Source organism: Lontra canadensis, unplaced genomic scaffold, assembly GCF_010015895.1.
Source record: "Lontra canadensis isolate GAN:19392208 unplaced genomic scaffold, GSC_riverotter_1.0 scaffold2, whole genome shotgun sequence".
Classification (NCBI taxonomy): domain Eukaryota; kingdom Metazoa; phylum Chordata; class Mammalia; order Carnivora; family Mustelidae; genus Lontra; species Lontra canadensis.
Window position 1 is genome coordinate 35,069,182 of NW_022630996.1, and position 14,902 is coordinate 35,084,083.

The 14,902-nt window shown below is 38.4% G+C and overlaps 1 protein-coding gene across 3 annotated transcripts in view; it reads left to right on the forward strand.

Annotated features, from left to right (window-relative positions):
- Window positions 1-13,470, forward strand: part of DPY19L1 (dpy-19 like C-mannosyltransferase 1) — a 91,073-nt gene extending 77,603 nt beyond the window's left edge. The window contains exons 17-23 of one of the 3 annotated variants that reach the window (XM_032871802.1): window positions 576-600; window positions 1,559-1,678; window positions 3,066-3,240; window positions 3,983-4,082; window positions 5,231-5,356; window positions 10,647-10,820; window positions 12,204-13,470. In XM_032871802.1, coding sequence (XP_032727693.1) covers window positions 576-600; window positions 1,559-1,678; window positions 3,066-3,240; window positions 3,983-4,082; window positions 5,231-5,356; window positions 10,647-10,803 — 703 coding nt within the window. In that variant the 3' untranslated portion in view covers window positions 10,804-10,820; window positions 12,204-13,470. Of the gene's footprint in view, window positions 1-575; window positions 601-1,558; window positions 1,679-3,065; window positions 3,241-3,982; window positions 4,083-5,230; window positions 5,357-10,646 lie in introns of all 3 variants that reach the window. The other 2 variants (XM_032871797.1, XM_032871806.1) reach the window with 2 other exon arrangements.
- Window positions 13,471-14,902: the final 1,432 nt, after the last annotated feature.

Sequence of the window (14,902 nt, forward strand, 5' to 3'; positions counted from 1 at the left end):
TGGGGTCAGAGGGAGTTGTAGGGAGGGCATATAGGCCTTAAAGCATGTATATTTTCTCAGGAAATTAAAACTGTCAAGCAAAACTAAAGGGGGAATTTTGTGGCTATTTGTATATTCCAAAGCCCCCGCTGAAAACATCTTTTTATGTGTGGTTTCCTGAATGATGTCTGTAGCAGTTACAGTTTATGGGGGAGCTCAGAGACCACTGGTGATGAGAAGCAAGGGTGTGGAAGTATGAAGGCTTCAGGCTTCCCTTCACATCATTCTCTGTTTTGCCAGAATATCCCCAGGGAGGTATCTGATAGACCATAGTGTGCCTTTTGTTGGCCCAGTAGTTGTCCATGTAGTCAAATGTTCAGGGTATGCAACATTGTCCTTTAGAAAAAAATCAAATGTCCTTTAAAAGATTGTGACATCAGTTTCAGTTCATAATTGTTATTTTTATTTACATATATGTGTCCTTGGAATATTGTATATGCAACTTACAACACTCGTATTTGTAAGATAATAATGCAAATGATTGAAGTAAGTGCTTCAGTAATGATTCAATAGTAGTATTTCTTACTCCATTTCAGGAAACACCAGTTTGATCACGGAGAGGTAAAGACTCAATATTACTAAAATGTTCTTTATTTTAATGTTTGTGTATATTTGGACTTCTCTTTCTAGTTCCAGTTTCTAGGTATTGGTAATTGTCATTAATCATCTTCAGAATAGGTCTGTATGTGTTTTTATGAGACTGTTACAAACACAACCATTCATTTGTTAAAATAGTTAAGTAGGAAACCCATTTGGTCTGCTCTGCTCATCCTCATGATAACCCAGTTTATTGTGTGAATGGTTGCTGCTCCCATCTCCTGGTGATTCCACCTGTTTTCCTCCCTCCCTTCCTGCTGCCTTCCCTCCCTCCCTCCTCCTTTCTTTCCCCTTTCCCCATTCCCCCATTTCCCCTTCCTTCCTTTCTGTGTTTTTGTTTACTTCTAATAAATGTATGATAGACATTAACATGATATTGGTTTCAGATATACAACATAATTAATCAGATGTGTGTACATTATAAAATGATCACCATAATAAGTCTAGCTAGCATCCATCACCATACAAAGTTACAAAAAATCTTTTTTCTTGTGATGAGGACTTTTAAGATCTACTCTCTTAGCAACAACTTGGTGACTACAGTTAATAATACCGTATTGCACATTTCAACCTGGTTTTGATGGCTACTCCAAGGCAGAGCTCTGGGATCTTAAACAGTACTTATTTTTGTTTACCACTTTCCTGTCTTAATCTGATGGTAGCACCAATGTTGATTCAGAAATGTGGGCTTTATTAACTGCAGGCTTAACTCTGAGCAAAATTCTAAAACCACTTGCAGTACTGACTTATAATTTTAGTTTCTAATAAAATGGAGAAGTTTGAAAGTGAATTTTAAGACTTATTTCAGAAATCAAAATATTGTTATGAAGAAAAATTGCCCTTTTCTGGATATTCATCTATTTAACAATATATTAAACTTCACAAATAGTAGAAATGAAAAAATATTTTCTCTTTCTTTCAGCTAGTTTATCATGCATTGCAGCTGTTAGCATATACAGTCCTCGGTATTTTAATTATGAGACTAAAACTCTTCTTGACACCACACATGTGTGTTATGGCTTCCTTGATCTGTTCAAGACAGGTAAGATGGTTATATTGGAATTATAGTTGCTATGATCACTTTACTCCCGCCTTTGTTATTGAATGGCCCTAAAATAATATTGAGTTAAAAGTCTTTAAATTGTAGTGAAAGTTCTTCATGGTTTTGTATTAATTTTTCCTAAAGGGCAAAGGCCAAAGAAGGTCATTTATTCTAAAGTAGTGTTTGGCATACAATAAATGCCAAGTAGTGTAGGCTGAATTCATGAATGATTGCTACAGATGTTGATAGAAAACAGAGCTCCATTGTAGAAATAATTTTTTATTGTTTTGATATTCCTACCCCAAAGAATTCCAGCCAGTGATTTCAAGTTGCATTTACTTTCAAATAGATGTTCTTTTTCGGCATCAAGCTTTAAAAACCTTTTTTTCACTTGAGTATACATTTGTATGCACATCCCTGACTTGACTTTTTAAAATTTAGTGTAAGCCATTTTGGTTATTTGCTACTTATTTTTCCTGGCTAACTGCCTCCTTGCTCTGTATCCACAGATTTATGCTTCTACACAGTGTCCCCTTTTCATCAGACCATTAGCCAAGATGCAGCAGCAGAAGTTCTCTTAAATTTAGCAAATATTTACTAAGCATCTATAGCATGTTCAAGGGATGAGGGTAGAATGGTAAATAGAGAAATCAAAAAGCAAAAAAACATATATGCCCTCAAAAAACTGGTTCTACAGACATGTAGAGAAATTAAGGAGAGAATGATAGGGACAAAGTGTTATTGAGTGTGGACTATTTAAATGAAAATATCAGCCAGTCTCAAGACTCCCAATCAGAATGGTGGTGTTGTATTAGAGAAACACTGCTTACCTGAGGCCTGACCTAAGGATGAAGACTTCCTTCCTGACTCTTCCAGGCTGGGGCAGGAAATGAGGTTGATGGGAACCCTTGCCTCTTAAATCCCAACCTGCACCATGACTGAAGATAGAGGACCTTGCACCAGGCAGGCTTCACAGGTGTGGAACCTCTGCAAACACATGAGGGCCCACCCTCAGAAGGACCCTACACCTACTTGGATGCTCTTCTGTTGTTCTTTTGAACGTCTAAATAATTTTTGAATAAGAGGCTCCACATTTTCATTTTGCATTGGGCCTGGCAAATTACGGAGGTGGTCCTGGCTTTACCTGAACCTGAATTAGAATAAATTGAGAGAACTGCTTCTTAAATTATGTCCCATCTGTGTAAGGCTAATGGCAAAATTCTTTTAATCCCTCTGGTCATTGTTTCTAGAACTTTCTCTCAGGATAATTAGTTCTTTATCTGAGACTCTACCAGAGAGTGTGTTCTTCTCTGGGAAGAATTTTTGTTGATTGGATGCAGGCTGCTTTGTACTAACAGTTATCAACATAGTCTTCATTTGGTTTCAGCTGTTTGGATGGCTCTTTTGCAAAGTACATCCTGGTGCTGTTGTTTTTGCTGTATTAGCAGCAATGTCAATACAAGGTTCAGCAAATCTGCAAACCCAATGGAATATTGTAGGGGAGTTCAGCAATTTGCCACAAGAAGAACTTATAGAATGGATCAAATACAGTACTAAACCAGGTATGTGTTTTCTCCATAGTTTTATATACCACTGCAAAATCTTAAACCCACATTACTTCCAATGACCTTACTCTTTGTAGGCAGTGCTGCTTCTAGGTTATTCAGAAAAAGAGAGATGTCAATCTTACTTAAATGGTTTGCAAAAGAAATTTATATTTTTTAGTAATCTATTCTGTTTTTTTTCCCATAAATTCTAATGTTTTTGTTTTTCAAAAAGACTTCTGTGGCATGATTTACAATAATTTTTTTGTGCTTATTTTCCAAAAGAGTTTTTAATCTTAGTCCTGCACATTCCTTCTTGAAATAAACTCATGGAAAATGACATTTTATTCAAGGGAGATTTTATTGTTATCTGAGTATCAGATGACTGCATTTTAAATAATTTTCCAGAATTCTTGGTGCTATAAAACTTTCCTAGTCCATCTAACACTTCTTTCCTGGAGGCAGGAAAAATGTCTAGGACATTACAAAAATAAACAAGCAAACAAACCCACACCCCGGAAGTCCTCACTGATGAAAGGAGAAGGCTCTAACTTCCAAAGGAAATGGTTTACCCAAACCAGGAGGGTGATAGCCATTTTACCGGCCAGCTGACTTCAGTCTGGGTCTTCCACTGAATCTTTAAAGTCATGAACCTCGCTGGGCCTCCCCTTTCTCACCTGCGAAGTGACCGAGTTGACCAGAAGGAGACCTTGTAACGCTCACTGAGTGTCTTCCTGAGACTGCCTTTGCTGCTTTGCAGACGCGGTGTTTGCGGGTGCCATGCCCACCATGGCAAGTGTGAAGCTGTCTGCGCTTCGGCCCGTTGTGAACCATCCGCACTATGAAGATGCAGGGTTAAGGTTAGTACACAGCTCTCACATCACCAAAACAAATTTCTCACATAGATCCTGAGTGAGGAAACTGGTAAAATAATGAGGAGTGTTTCTAGAAGGCTGTGGCGAACAGGGATTTATAACATTAGGGGAGAAAACAATGCTGAAATAAGAGGGCTGAGTCAGATACAAAACTGTTTACTGGGGAATAAAACTACAACCTTTGGGGTTCTCTACTAGGCTTCAGAATGAAATCATAGCATGTCCGTCTTCTGCAGGTCAAGAGGGCTGCAAGATGTCAAGGTCCTTATTAGGCATCACTGTCCTTAAGCTCCCCAGAAGATTCATGAGCCGCTAGCTTTTATTAAGCTTTCCTTTTGGCTATTTCTCTTGAATTCTGAGGAGTCAGTTGAAATGGAATCCCATTCAAAGAGGGTTTTATTCTGATTTTCACCCATATAGCCTACTAGAATGATCTTGGTTTTTATTCTTAATATTTTTCATAAGTTAGAGTATTGTGTTCTCTTTGAAAAGGACATAGATTTAATTTTCATGCAATTTCTCGGATAGGTCAAGCTATTCATTTCCTAAGTGATTGAGTGAATCCTATTAATCTGTTCTTTTGTGTAACAGTAAAACTTCTATTTTATAAATAAAAAATCTTTCACTAAAAATTAAATTCAGTAAGCTTATTTCCAGAACAATTGTGTTGAATAAATTTAGTTTGTTTTTTGTTTCCTCAATCTAGGAATAAAATGGAAAGCTATTAATGCCAGTTCTGGCTGCTGTTGAAGTTGGGACTGCATTGCAGCCTTAACGTAGTCTGGTAGCCATGTTTGCGTGCATCTGCGCACAGCGTGCCATCTTCTCATGTATGATAGGGTCACAGAGAATACAGAACAAAACTAAGCAAGCAAACAATCAGAAAGACTAAATTTGGAAATGCAGAGATGCATTAAACCGAACCTCTTCTCCCAGGACTCTTATGCTATGCTTCTGCTTTTTCTTTTGACCTCCCCGATGCCCCGAAGCAGGAATTCTGTGAAGAATTCTCTTGACATGACTCTTCTGTGGAGTCTTTCCTCTTGTTCCTCCCGTTCAGTGCTTTCTTCCAAATAGATTGATTGCATCCTTTTAATTTTGAAAATCTTCTGCCCAATTATTTTTCTTTAAAGAGCCAGAACGAAAATAGTTTACTCAATGTATAGTCGAAAAGCAGCCGAAGAAGTGAAGCGGGAATTGATAAAGTTACAAGTGAACTATTACATTCTAGAAGAGTCCTGGTGTATAAGAAGATCCAAGTGAGTATTCAACACAGTTAGTATTTTATATTCACAAGACATGAAAAATTAATTCAGTCTTTGGCAAGTGCTTTACTCGTATGTGTGAGATATATGTAACATTCAGCACAGTATAAGTGGAAAAAAACTTTTTAGATCATTATTTGAATTGGAATTTCTTTCCTTTCTAGTCATTACAAATGTTTCTTTTATAATGATTTGCATGCATACACTACCTTAAAGGTATTATATTGGTACTGACTGACAATTTCCCAAATTGCTCATATTTGCCTTTGATATTTTTAAAAACTTTTAACTTAAAGTTTGATGTATTTTCTTTTAAAAATACTTGCAGAGTCTGCAACTGAATAATGGTGAGTCTCACTATAATGAAGTAAGGCAGGCAGCTGAGAGTCGCACGCCACAACTCTGCACCGTGTCTGTGAGGGACAGCCCCCCCCCCCAGTGTCACCTTACAGCGCGACCCTTCTTTCTTGCTGTTCCACATCTGATTTGAGTGGGAAATAATTAACTTTACCGTGACCCACATTCTCTTGGGTTTATAGTTTTAAAAACTATTTCCACTCAGAGAAGTCCACTAAGCAGAGGATAGCAAAAGTTAGTAAGATCTTCAAAGCAAATATGAATTTTGAAGTCGACTGTTTAGAAATCTTGCACCTGGGTGACTAGACAGCTGGTGATAGTAGCTTGCTATTAAAATACCAAAGCTCTGGGGTGTCTGGGTGGCTCAGCGGGTTAAAGCCTCTGCCTTCAGCTCAGGTCATGATCCCACGGTACTGGGATTGAGCCCCACATCGGGCTCTCTGCTCAGCGGTGAGCCTGCTTCCTCCTCTCTCTGCCTGCTTCTCTGCCTACTTGTGGTCTCTGTCTGTCAAACAAATAAATAAAATCTTTAAAAAAAAAATACCAAAGTTCTGGCTCCACGAGGAACACAGGCATGAGTAGTTTCATTACAGATCAAGAATATTTTATGGAATACTATTATTTTAAAAATTCTCACTACTCTTTAACTAACCAGAGGCCTTTGGTGGTTGCTGTATTTGTGGCTTAATCATACTTATTCACCATGTATTTCAGTGATACACAAGGATGTTAAGACAAAATAATTAAATATTGACTCAGGAGTGAGAATCGTTCTGTGATACAGGAGCTGTCTGCATTGCCCACAAGGAAACACACAAAATTGTTGATTATTAAATGATTTTCCTATGAATGGGTCCCAGGTGACTTGAATTTAATCAGGATCTATACAAAATGTTCTTAGAGTTGTAATTCAGAAAATGTTTTAGTTCCTTATGAACAGAAGAATATATTTAAAATTCATGTTCTCACTTTTAATTAACTTGGTTATATAAACTTAGGACAAAAAAGTCACAAGCATCTCTCATAACAATTTTATGAGAACATCGTAATATAAATGAATGGTGGGTTGACATTTGCAATCAGGAGAACGTAGATTGGAGATTTCCTCCCACATTGGGATCTTCTTTTATCGCCTTAGGCTTCACTCTCTAGTTGAGTGATCAGCCTGAGACACCTGTAGGTTACTGGAACATAAAAATAATGCTTTGTGACCTTTTTGTCCCCAAGCTAATGATGAGTCTTGATTCAAGAGTCTTCATTTTCTAGATGGTGCATAGTGTTTTGAATATGTGGGAATTGCAGAGGCCGGGGCGCTTTATATTCTAAGATGTTGATGCAGCCCCTTGGATTGGCCTCAGTGCAGTGGTCTCATGTTCTGATGGGCAGAGCACTGTTTTGTATACCAGCAGGGATGAAAGACAAACTTAGGAAATATGGCAGTAAATCTTGTATACTAAACAAGGTCAGCAGTGAATTCACTGACTTTGGATCATTTCCATTTAGCACTCACTTATGGGCACTAAGACTGAGAGTCTGGGGTGGGAGTGTGTGCTCGATTTCCCCATCTGGACCTTGACTTGCCCCTGTTGTTTCCAGCAGGAATGGAGAGGAGGAAGCTAAGGAAGTGAGTTTTTCTAATCTGTTTTCCTCAGTAACTAAAAAAACACTCTTCATCTACTGCAAGATTTAAGCCAGACTGGTAATAAATCTCAGGAAACCTTGGGCAGGTGCACTTGCTTAAACCTTGAAACAAAACACAAGCTGTACCTTCTCTTCTGCCAGGGAACCAAGCCGGGGACTGAAAGGGAAGAAGGACTAATATTTAGTGCAGTAGCACAACTGAGTTTCTTGACAGAACTTTCTATCAGAACTAGGATCTTTAATGCTTTGGCCCCCACTGTCCATGTCAGTTATGCCTGAGACATCTATAGGTTACTGGAACAGAAAAGTGTGTCAGAACAGGGGGAACAAATGGGGACTCGGTAGGAGAGGAAAGGGAAGAGAGACTCTGTATATATCTATCATTTAAACTGTGCCCAGCACATTGGTGAGCACTATATTTATGTGATCTCAGTACCAGTGGCTTTAATTGTGTGGCTTGATTATTCTTTAAATACTTAATACCCTGTTTTCAAATACAAGTAGGAAGATATACTCAAATGAAAGTTGTAGATGGGTTTTTAATTAACTACTGCTTTATTCTTAGTTTTCTGCTTTCTTTCTCATTAATTCCAGTAATAGAATTGACATAAAATTAAATCACATGAATTCAGAAGAAAAGTATTCCCATTTTCCATAATGCTATTTAAAGCTATAGCTGGCTGGCTCCTGGGGGAGCTTCAGAAAACTCAGATAAGGACAACAGGGTGTCACACTTAGGCCGAAAGAGCTCACGAAGGCAGCTCTTAGCCTTTTCTTTTTCCTGAAAGCAGGTGAACTCGGGAACTACGCCATTTTCTCTGTGGGGTGTTATGCTCTTTACCGTCCATGGCCAGCAGTACAGTCACAGCTGGGCCTCGGCCTCTGTGAGGAGATTAAGTGGTAGAAAACCCAAGCCCAGTCTTAGTACCATAAGTGCTCAGTGTTTTAGAATCTGATGTCAGAGAGGGTGTGCAAAAAAATGCCCTCTACACTCTTCTTGAGAACACTCATTAGTAAAACCTTCTGGGAGATAATCTGACAGGGACAAAGTGAAAATTGTATAGCCTTGTGGTGTAGTGATAGTGCTGCTTCTAGAAGTTTAGCTTGCAGAAAGATACCAGCACAAGAAAGTTTATATCAGCATCACTTTACAATGGCAAAATGGGAAACAGAATATCCACCCGTAAAAGAGTAGTTCGTTAATACATAGACGTACTAGCAACTATTAAAAAGAATGAAGCAGATATTTAGGTGCTGAGGTGGAAAAATGGCCCCATTTTCTTGCCAAGTGAGGAGTCCCAAAATAATCTCATTTTTGTAAAAGCAACCCGGGAGCATCTACGTATATAAATCCGTGCTTACGTTTGTATGCACATGTGTCTGAACTTGGGTTAAAAAGGTGTTGCAGAATGGGTGCTAGATTGTGTACACAGGCCACCTCTGAGAAATGGCATTGGAAGTGACAGTGACTTTCATTTTTTTTATTTTGATAGGCCTATATTTTGACAGTTTTGGAATGGTAGTTACCTTTAAATTAGAGACGTTACTAAGAAGACAAGAACACATGTACTCCTGCCATGGTGCTTGCCTTGTGGTACAGAGCAGGGGAGTGGCTTGCCTTTGGGAATAAAAAGGACATGCTGGAAATGGTTTTTTCTCTTAAAGTGAAGCAGCCATGACAAAACCTAAACAATTGCCAATTCTCTGTAATTTTCTGTGTTTTGCATTTTTCTTTTTTTTTTTTAATTTCTCAAATAGCTCATAAGAAATTGTGAACACCCTTTCACCTTTTTTGTTTTCATTGATATTTTGGAAGCGTTCAGGCCAGTGGTCTTCTAGGAATGTTCCATGTTTGGATTTGTCTAATTCCTTCAGCATGACTAGATTGAGTTTAGCAAATTGTGGCAAAAATATTAATTACCCCACAAGGGTTGTCTACAGTCCATAAGTCACTTGGGGAGGTAGAGATCACTTTGTTCTATCATTGGTGATGCTTAAGTTTGACCGCTTGATCTGTTAAGGAGGCGGATCTCCTTCAGAATTAGCAAGAGATCTGTGGAGATCCTTAGAGGCTGTGTGTTTGTCCTCTTTCTCGACAGCGTTTCACCAGCTAGCTCTTGCATCCAGTCTTGATTCTTGCCTGAATCAGTTGTTCCACTGGTCATTATAAAACCGGTAATAAAGATTCGAAAGCACTGTACCAGGTACTGAGTGGTGTGGGCAAGGATGATTTGATAAATAATAATTAATAAATGGACCTAGAGCTGTGGGCTATCTCTATGGAAAAAATTATTTTAAATCTCTACTTCACACCATACAGAAAAAATAATTTCAGATGAGTTATAGGTCTGTGAAAAGCAGAACTCTAAAACTTTCATTAGAAGAACACACAATGCATATTCTCATGATATCATGATAGGGAAGATTTCTTTATATGAGACATAAAAATCACCATCCTTAAAAAAGAGTCACATTTTGGAATATAAGAACACAAAAATCTTCAACATAACAAAAACCAAAAAAAAAAAAAAAAGGAAAAAAAAGAAATTTGTAAACCCTAGTGAAAGCCAACAGTTATATCTAGAACACTGCTTTAGATTGAAAATAAATGTTACAATTATCTGCAGAAGTTATTGGGACAAATATCATACAATACCAATTTCACTTCTACTATTCTTTATAAAATATATTGCTTTTAAAATTTAATTGTGCATTTAGCTAAGATGTGAGCTGAACACCACTGGATTTTCTTTAAATTGACTCATTCTAGGAGACAGTAGTGGGAAGTTGCATAAATTGACCTAAGCATATCTGCCAATTAGAATTTTTAAGTCAGTATAATATATTAACCTCTTACCGTGTGCCAGGCACAGCACTAGCTAGATTCAGTCTCTCTCTCTCTCTCTCTCTCTCTCTCTCTAAGTCCTTATGACACGCCCACATAATGGGTATTCCCCATTCGACAAATGTTGGGAGAGACTGCATGAGCTATCCAAAGCCACATTCTTGCTAAGTAGCTGAGACAGAATTTAAGCAAAATGGTTCTTACCCCACCAACTGAATTCATGTATTTTTGTACATCTGTTTCTTTCTTTATAGTCAACTTTGCTGCATTCACCTTGTTCTAAAGAGAATTTTTGGCAGCTTAAATAAATATAAATAACTACAATGGGATTTTTTTAACCAACTTAATTTACATAGAAAAAACGAAATGGGGGCAGGAATCTAAAAAGTGTGCTTTTGCTTCATGTACTTTGATTTCTAATCTGTACCTTCATTTCTCTAGGCCTGGGTGCAGTATGCCTGAAATTTGGGACGTGGAAGATCCTGCTAATGCTGGGAAACCTCCCTTATGTAACCTGTTGGTGAAGGATTCCAAGCCACACTTCACCACTGTATTCCAGAACAGTGTTTACAAAGTCTTAGAAGTTATAGAAGAATGACTGCTGCCCACAGAGAAGTACATCAGTAATGGTTTTAATGTTTTGCTAATAACTCATGCCTTGTTTTTAATTCAAATCCCAAAAACTTTTATAGGTAACTGTTTTCAAATAGAAAACATTTTCTTTGGTCAATTCGAATGTTGTTCTGATTGTAAAAATACTTATACCTTAATCAGTTGGTTACTCTTTCAATGCACCCTTAAAATTTGCTATGCAAATGAGTATATGTTTGTACCTGACTTAAATATTTGTGCTAAAGTGAGTGAGCAAAGCTGCCTGTGTAAGAAATATGATGGTTTATGACAAGAAAGGTATGAAAATATCGTGAGTTCTGACCATTATAGGGGCTGATTTTAGTGTATGGATTCTTAGTGGCCCTTGCTTCCTTTTCTGCCTCTTGTCATTTGGACATCTCCATGACTGTCATAAGCTCCTCAGTCATGTCGGACCCCTGTCAACAACTTCCGTAAGAGTAGATGGGGCAGACATGGGTATTTGCTATGTGGAGTTCTCTGTTTCACTTCTTCATGTTCTTTTGTTTATTGTTGCTCTTGTTAATGAAGCATTTCCTGCCCATTACTAATCCAGATTTTTGGATCTAGTGGTCAGGATCAAATTCCTGTAATTACCAACCCTGTGGCATTAGCGTGTCTTCTCTCTCTCCTTTCTCTCTCTTTCTCTCCCAGCATTCTTTGTCAAATAAGTGTTATTTACTCATTTAGTTGCTTAGGAAGTACTTATTCTTTGTTAAAAAAAAAAAATTAATGGCAATTGTGTATTTTTCTCATTTTTGGTATTACTCAGATGTTTATATTTTAGTACCTTTAGACCACTGTAAAATTTTTTCATGTTTAATTGTAGTTTTAAGAACAGCTATTTTGAAAGACCCAAATATGATGATGCAAACTAGTGTGTATTTGAGTAGACACAAATTACAGTGTAACAGTAGACTGTAGTATGTGTAGTTTTTCTTTTACTATTAAGATACAATAAAACATGACTAATTTTTCTGTCAAAAAAGTAAACCCATAATGAGAAATGAATGGAATTTTTATATTTTATTTTTTAAATTGCCTGTCTTTAGTAAGACAAAGCCTTAAGCCTTACGTTATAATTTTGATCCCCAAAACTATCATTTCAGTATGAAGAACGAATATACGCAACCTTCCTCTTTAAGTTTTTTCCTTCTTATTTATTTATTTTAAAAGATTCCCAAACCTGCTCTGAATTCCTAGTATGAATTTTTGTTTCTTAGAAGTTAATTTGTGTGAAATGAGATTCTTCAAAACGGTGAATCCTCATAGTTCTGAGAAACGGTTTTAAGATTTTAAATTCTAAGCAAACCATGACTCTGATGGACTACACATTTAATTATACAGTGTTCTCTTTATTAACCACAGGCAGATTAACCTCATTGTGGACTGTCCTTGAGACCTGAGTCCTCAGGGATGGTTTCCGGTGCCCACTCCTGGGAGCCACTGAAGAGCTGTTCCCTTTCTGCCTTCTCACCAGAGCCCAAGGACAAGCCTGGTCTGGGGGAAGCACTAGCTTGCTTAGAGCAGAGAGCTGCAAGGACAGCCTGGGCTGGTGAGTGGGCAGCCCCCAGCCCGCCCCACAGCCCGCGCTTCCGCTTCCGGGGAGCCTCCTTCCAGCGGGAGCTGCCGACAGTGTCTTCAGGTGCCAACCCCCTCCTCCTCGCTCGCTGCTTGACTTTTATTTCTTGGGCTTCTGCCAGTTTCAGAAAATAGGGAAGCAGCTGGGGAGTCGTGGATTAGGAGTAGAATTTGAGCAATGATGCAGCAATCCGGAAAAATGGGAAGAGGGCACTTGAGGCCGAGGTGGCTGAGAGTCGCCGTGGGCGGGGGGAGGGAAGCGCGCTCCGCTCTCTGTGCCACTGTTCACGCCGACATGGCTGTCACCTACACGCAGCGCTGCCGGTTTTTTAAAAATTGTACTTTTAAAGTCACTGTCTTTTCTCCCCACCCTCCAATCATTCCTTTCCTGATGAGGTCACGTGTAATGATTGGAAATTCTGTACAGGAAAAACATTAAAATACCATTTTGACTGTTTCATATGGTGGGAAAAGTTAAAAGTGGTCAATTTGGGTTGTTCCCCTCCCCATGAGAATCCCTTTTGTAACGGTATTTATTAACATAACTACACCAGCGAGCTATGAGTGTATTTTAGGCCAGTCAGTTAAGAACAGAGGCCTTGGGTTACGCGGCATACTCAGCCTTGGTCCCATCTGGTAGCAGCCGGTGCTGTAGAAGATCAGTATCTTTTATGGGAACATAGAATAGTAGTAGTTTCCATATACATGACAAAACAGTATTAAAGCTCAGTATTCTACTTATTTTTAGCATTTGAAAAATTTTTTTTTGCTTTAGTATGAGGAAGGCAAGGATGGGCAAGGAGGTGGTAAAAATAGCCCTTGTTGTGGCATATGAAAAAACAAAATGGGGGCAGTATTTCTATATGCAGAAAAGCCTCTAAAAACACTTCGCAGAAAAAGTATCGTGTTAAAATAGGACAATGATATTAAGGAGAATGTGAAAGGCTGTATCAGGAATAAAGGGATATCACATGGAAGTATCGTATTTTTATGAATTTTATGCCAGTTTTACATGTACTATGTATGTTCAATAAAAAAGATGATGAAAAATCTAGAACATGGCTTTATTTTGTTATTTTCATTTCTACCTTGACCCTTACAATATGTTCAGGGTCATTCTGTAGTCAGATAACCATGAAGTTGGTGTGTGGCAGTCTGTAGTCCTGAATGGTGGGGAAGAGTTCCAACAGTGGGGTGTATGAAACTGCTTAGTCCTCTTCAGTGGAGCCCTGTAGATGCTGGGGTTACCCAAACTTTTCTATATTTATGCCATTACACATTTACATTACTTTAGCATTTACATTGAGGGACACAATTATCCTTTAAAGTCATAGTTTGGGGATAATTTTAGAGTTACTGAAAGCTTTTTCTCATAAATTAAACTGTAGTGTTATCCTATATTTCCTAAATTATATCTCCATGTTTTTGCTTGATAGAAGCATCAGCTTTGTTTATCTACTTACTTATCTGCTTGGAGGAAAGATAGTTTAGCTTAGTTCATGCATGTATAATTAATTCCTTTACACAGTGACACCTTCCTTCTCTGAGCTCTTCGGGGGTGAAGCATTTCTAGTTTAGTGGTTCTCAAATTCAGTGTGCCTCAGAGTCACCTGGAAGGTTTGTTAAAACCCAGGTCACTGCCCCCCACCACAAAGGCTTCTGATTCAGTTCTCTTCAGGTGGTGAGGTGGTCTGAATGTGTCCCCCAAAAATTCATATGTTGATATCCTAAACCCCAAAGTGATTGTATTCAGAGATGGGACATTTGGGAGGTGATTAGGTCATGAGGGTAAAGCCCTCACTAATAGGATCGTGCCCATATGAAAGAATCCCAAGCAAGCTCCCTTGGACCATCCATACTGTGAAGTTAAAACTACAAGGTCCATTTATGAATCAGGAAGAGGGCTCTCACCAGACACTGAATCAGCTGGCACCTTGATCTTGGACTTTCAGTCTCTAGAATTGTGAGAAATAAATTTTTGTTGTCTCTAGGATAGCCCAGATGGACTAAATAGACGGGTCCCAAGAGTTTACATTTCTAACCAGGTCTCAAGTAGTGTTCATGCTCTTGGTCCAGGGACCACAGGAGAGCGGCTGCTCATGGATTGCAAGACTATGTGGATGGCTGGCCTCTAGAGGGCGTTCCCTTCTTGACAGCATTTATCCCACATGATAGGCTACACGGTCCCTCTATTGGAAACTGAATTTTGTAGAGTCCCCTCTTTGTCTTTTGGGGGCATTGCCTCAACCGAACTTGTGAGGAGCGAAGAACAGATATTTTTTAACCAGAACGTTAAAGAAGCTTATTTACATGGTGTTTGCTGAGCAGGTGGCTATGATCATTCAAATACTTTGAAACTGTAAACTAGACTGGGCTTCAAACACTTTCTTTTCAGTTCAGAAATAAAAACGAGAGAAATCCTTTAAAATCGAACTTCCTTTTGTAAAATTACTTTATCTAGAAGAAAATGGATAAATTCAGTGATG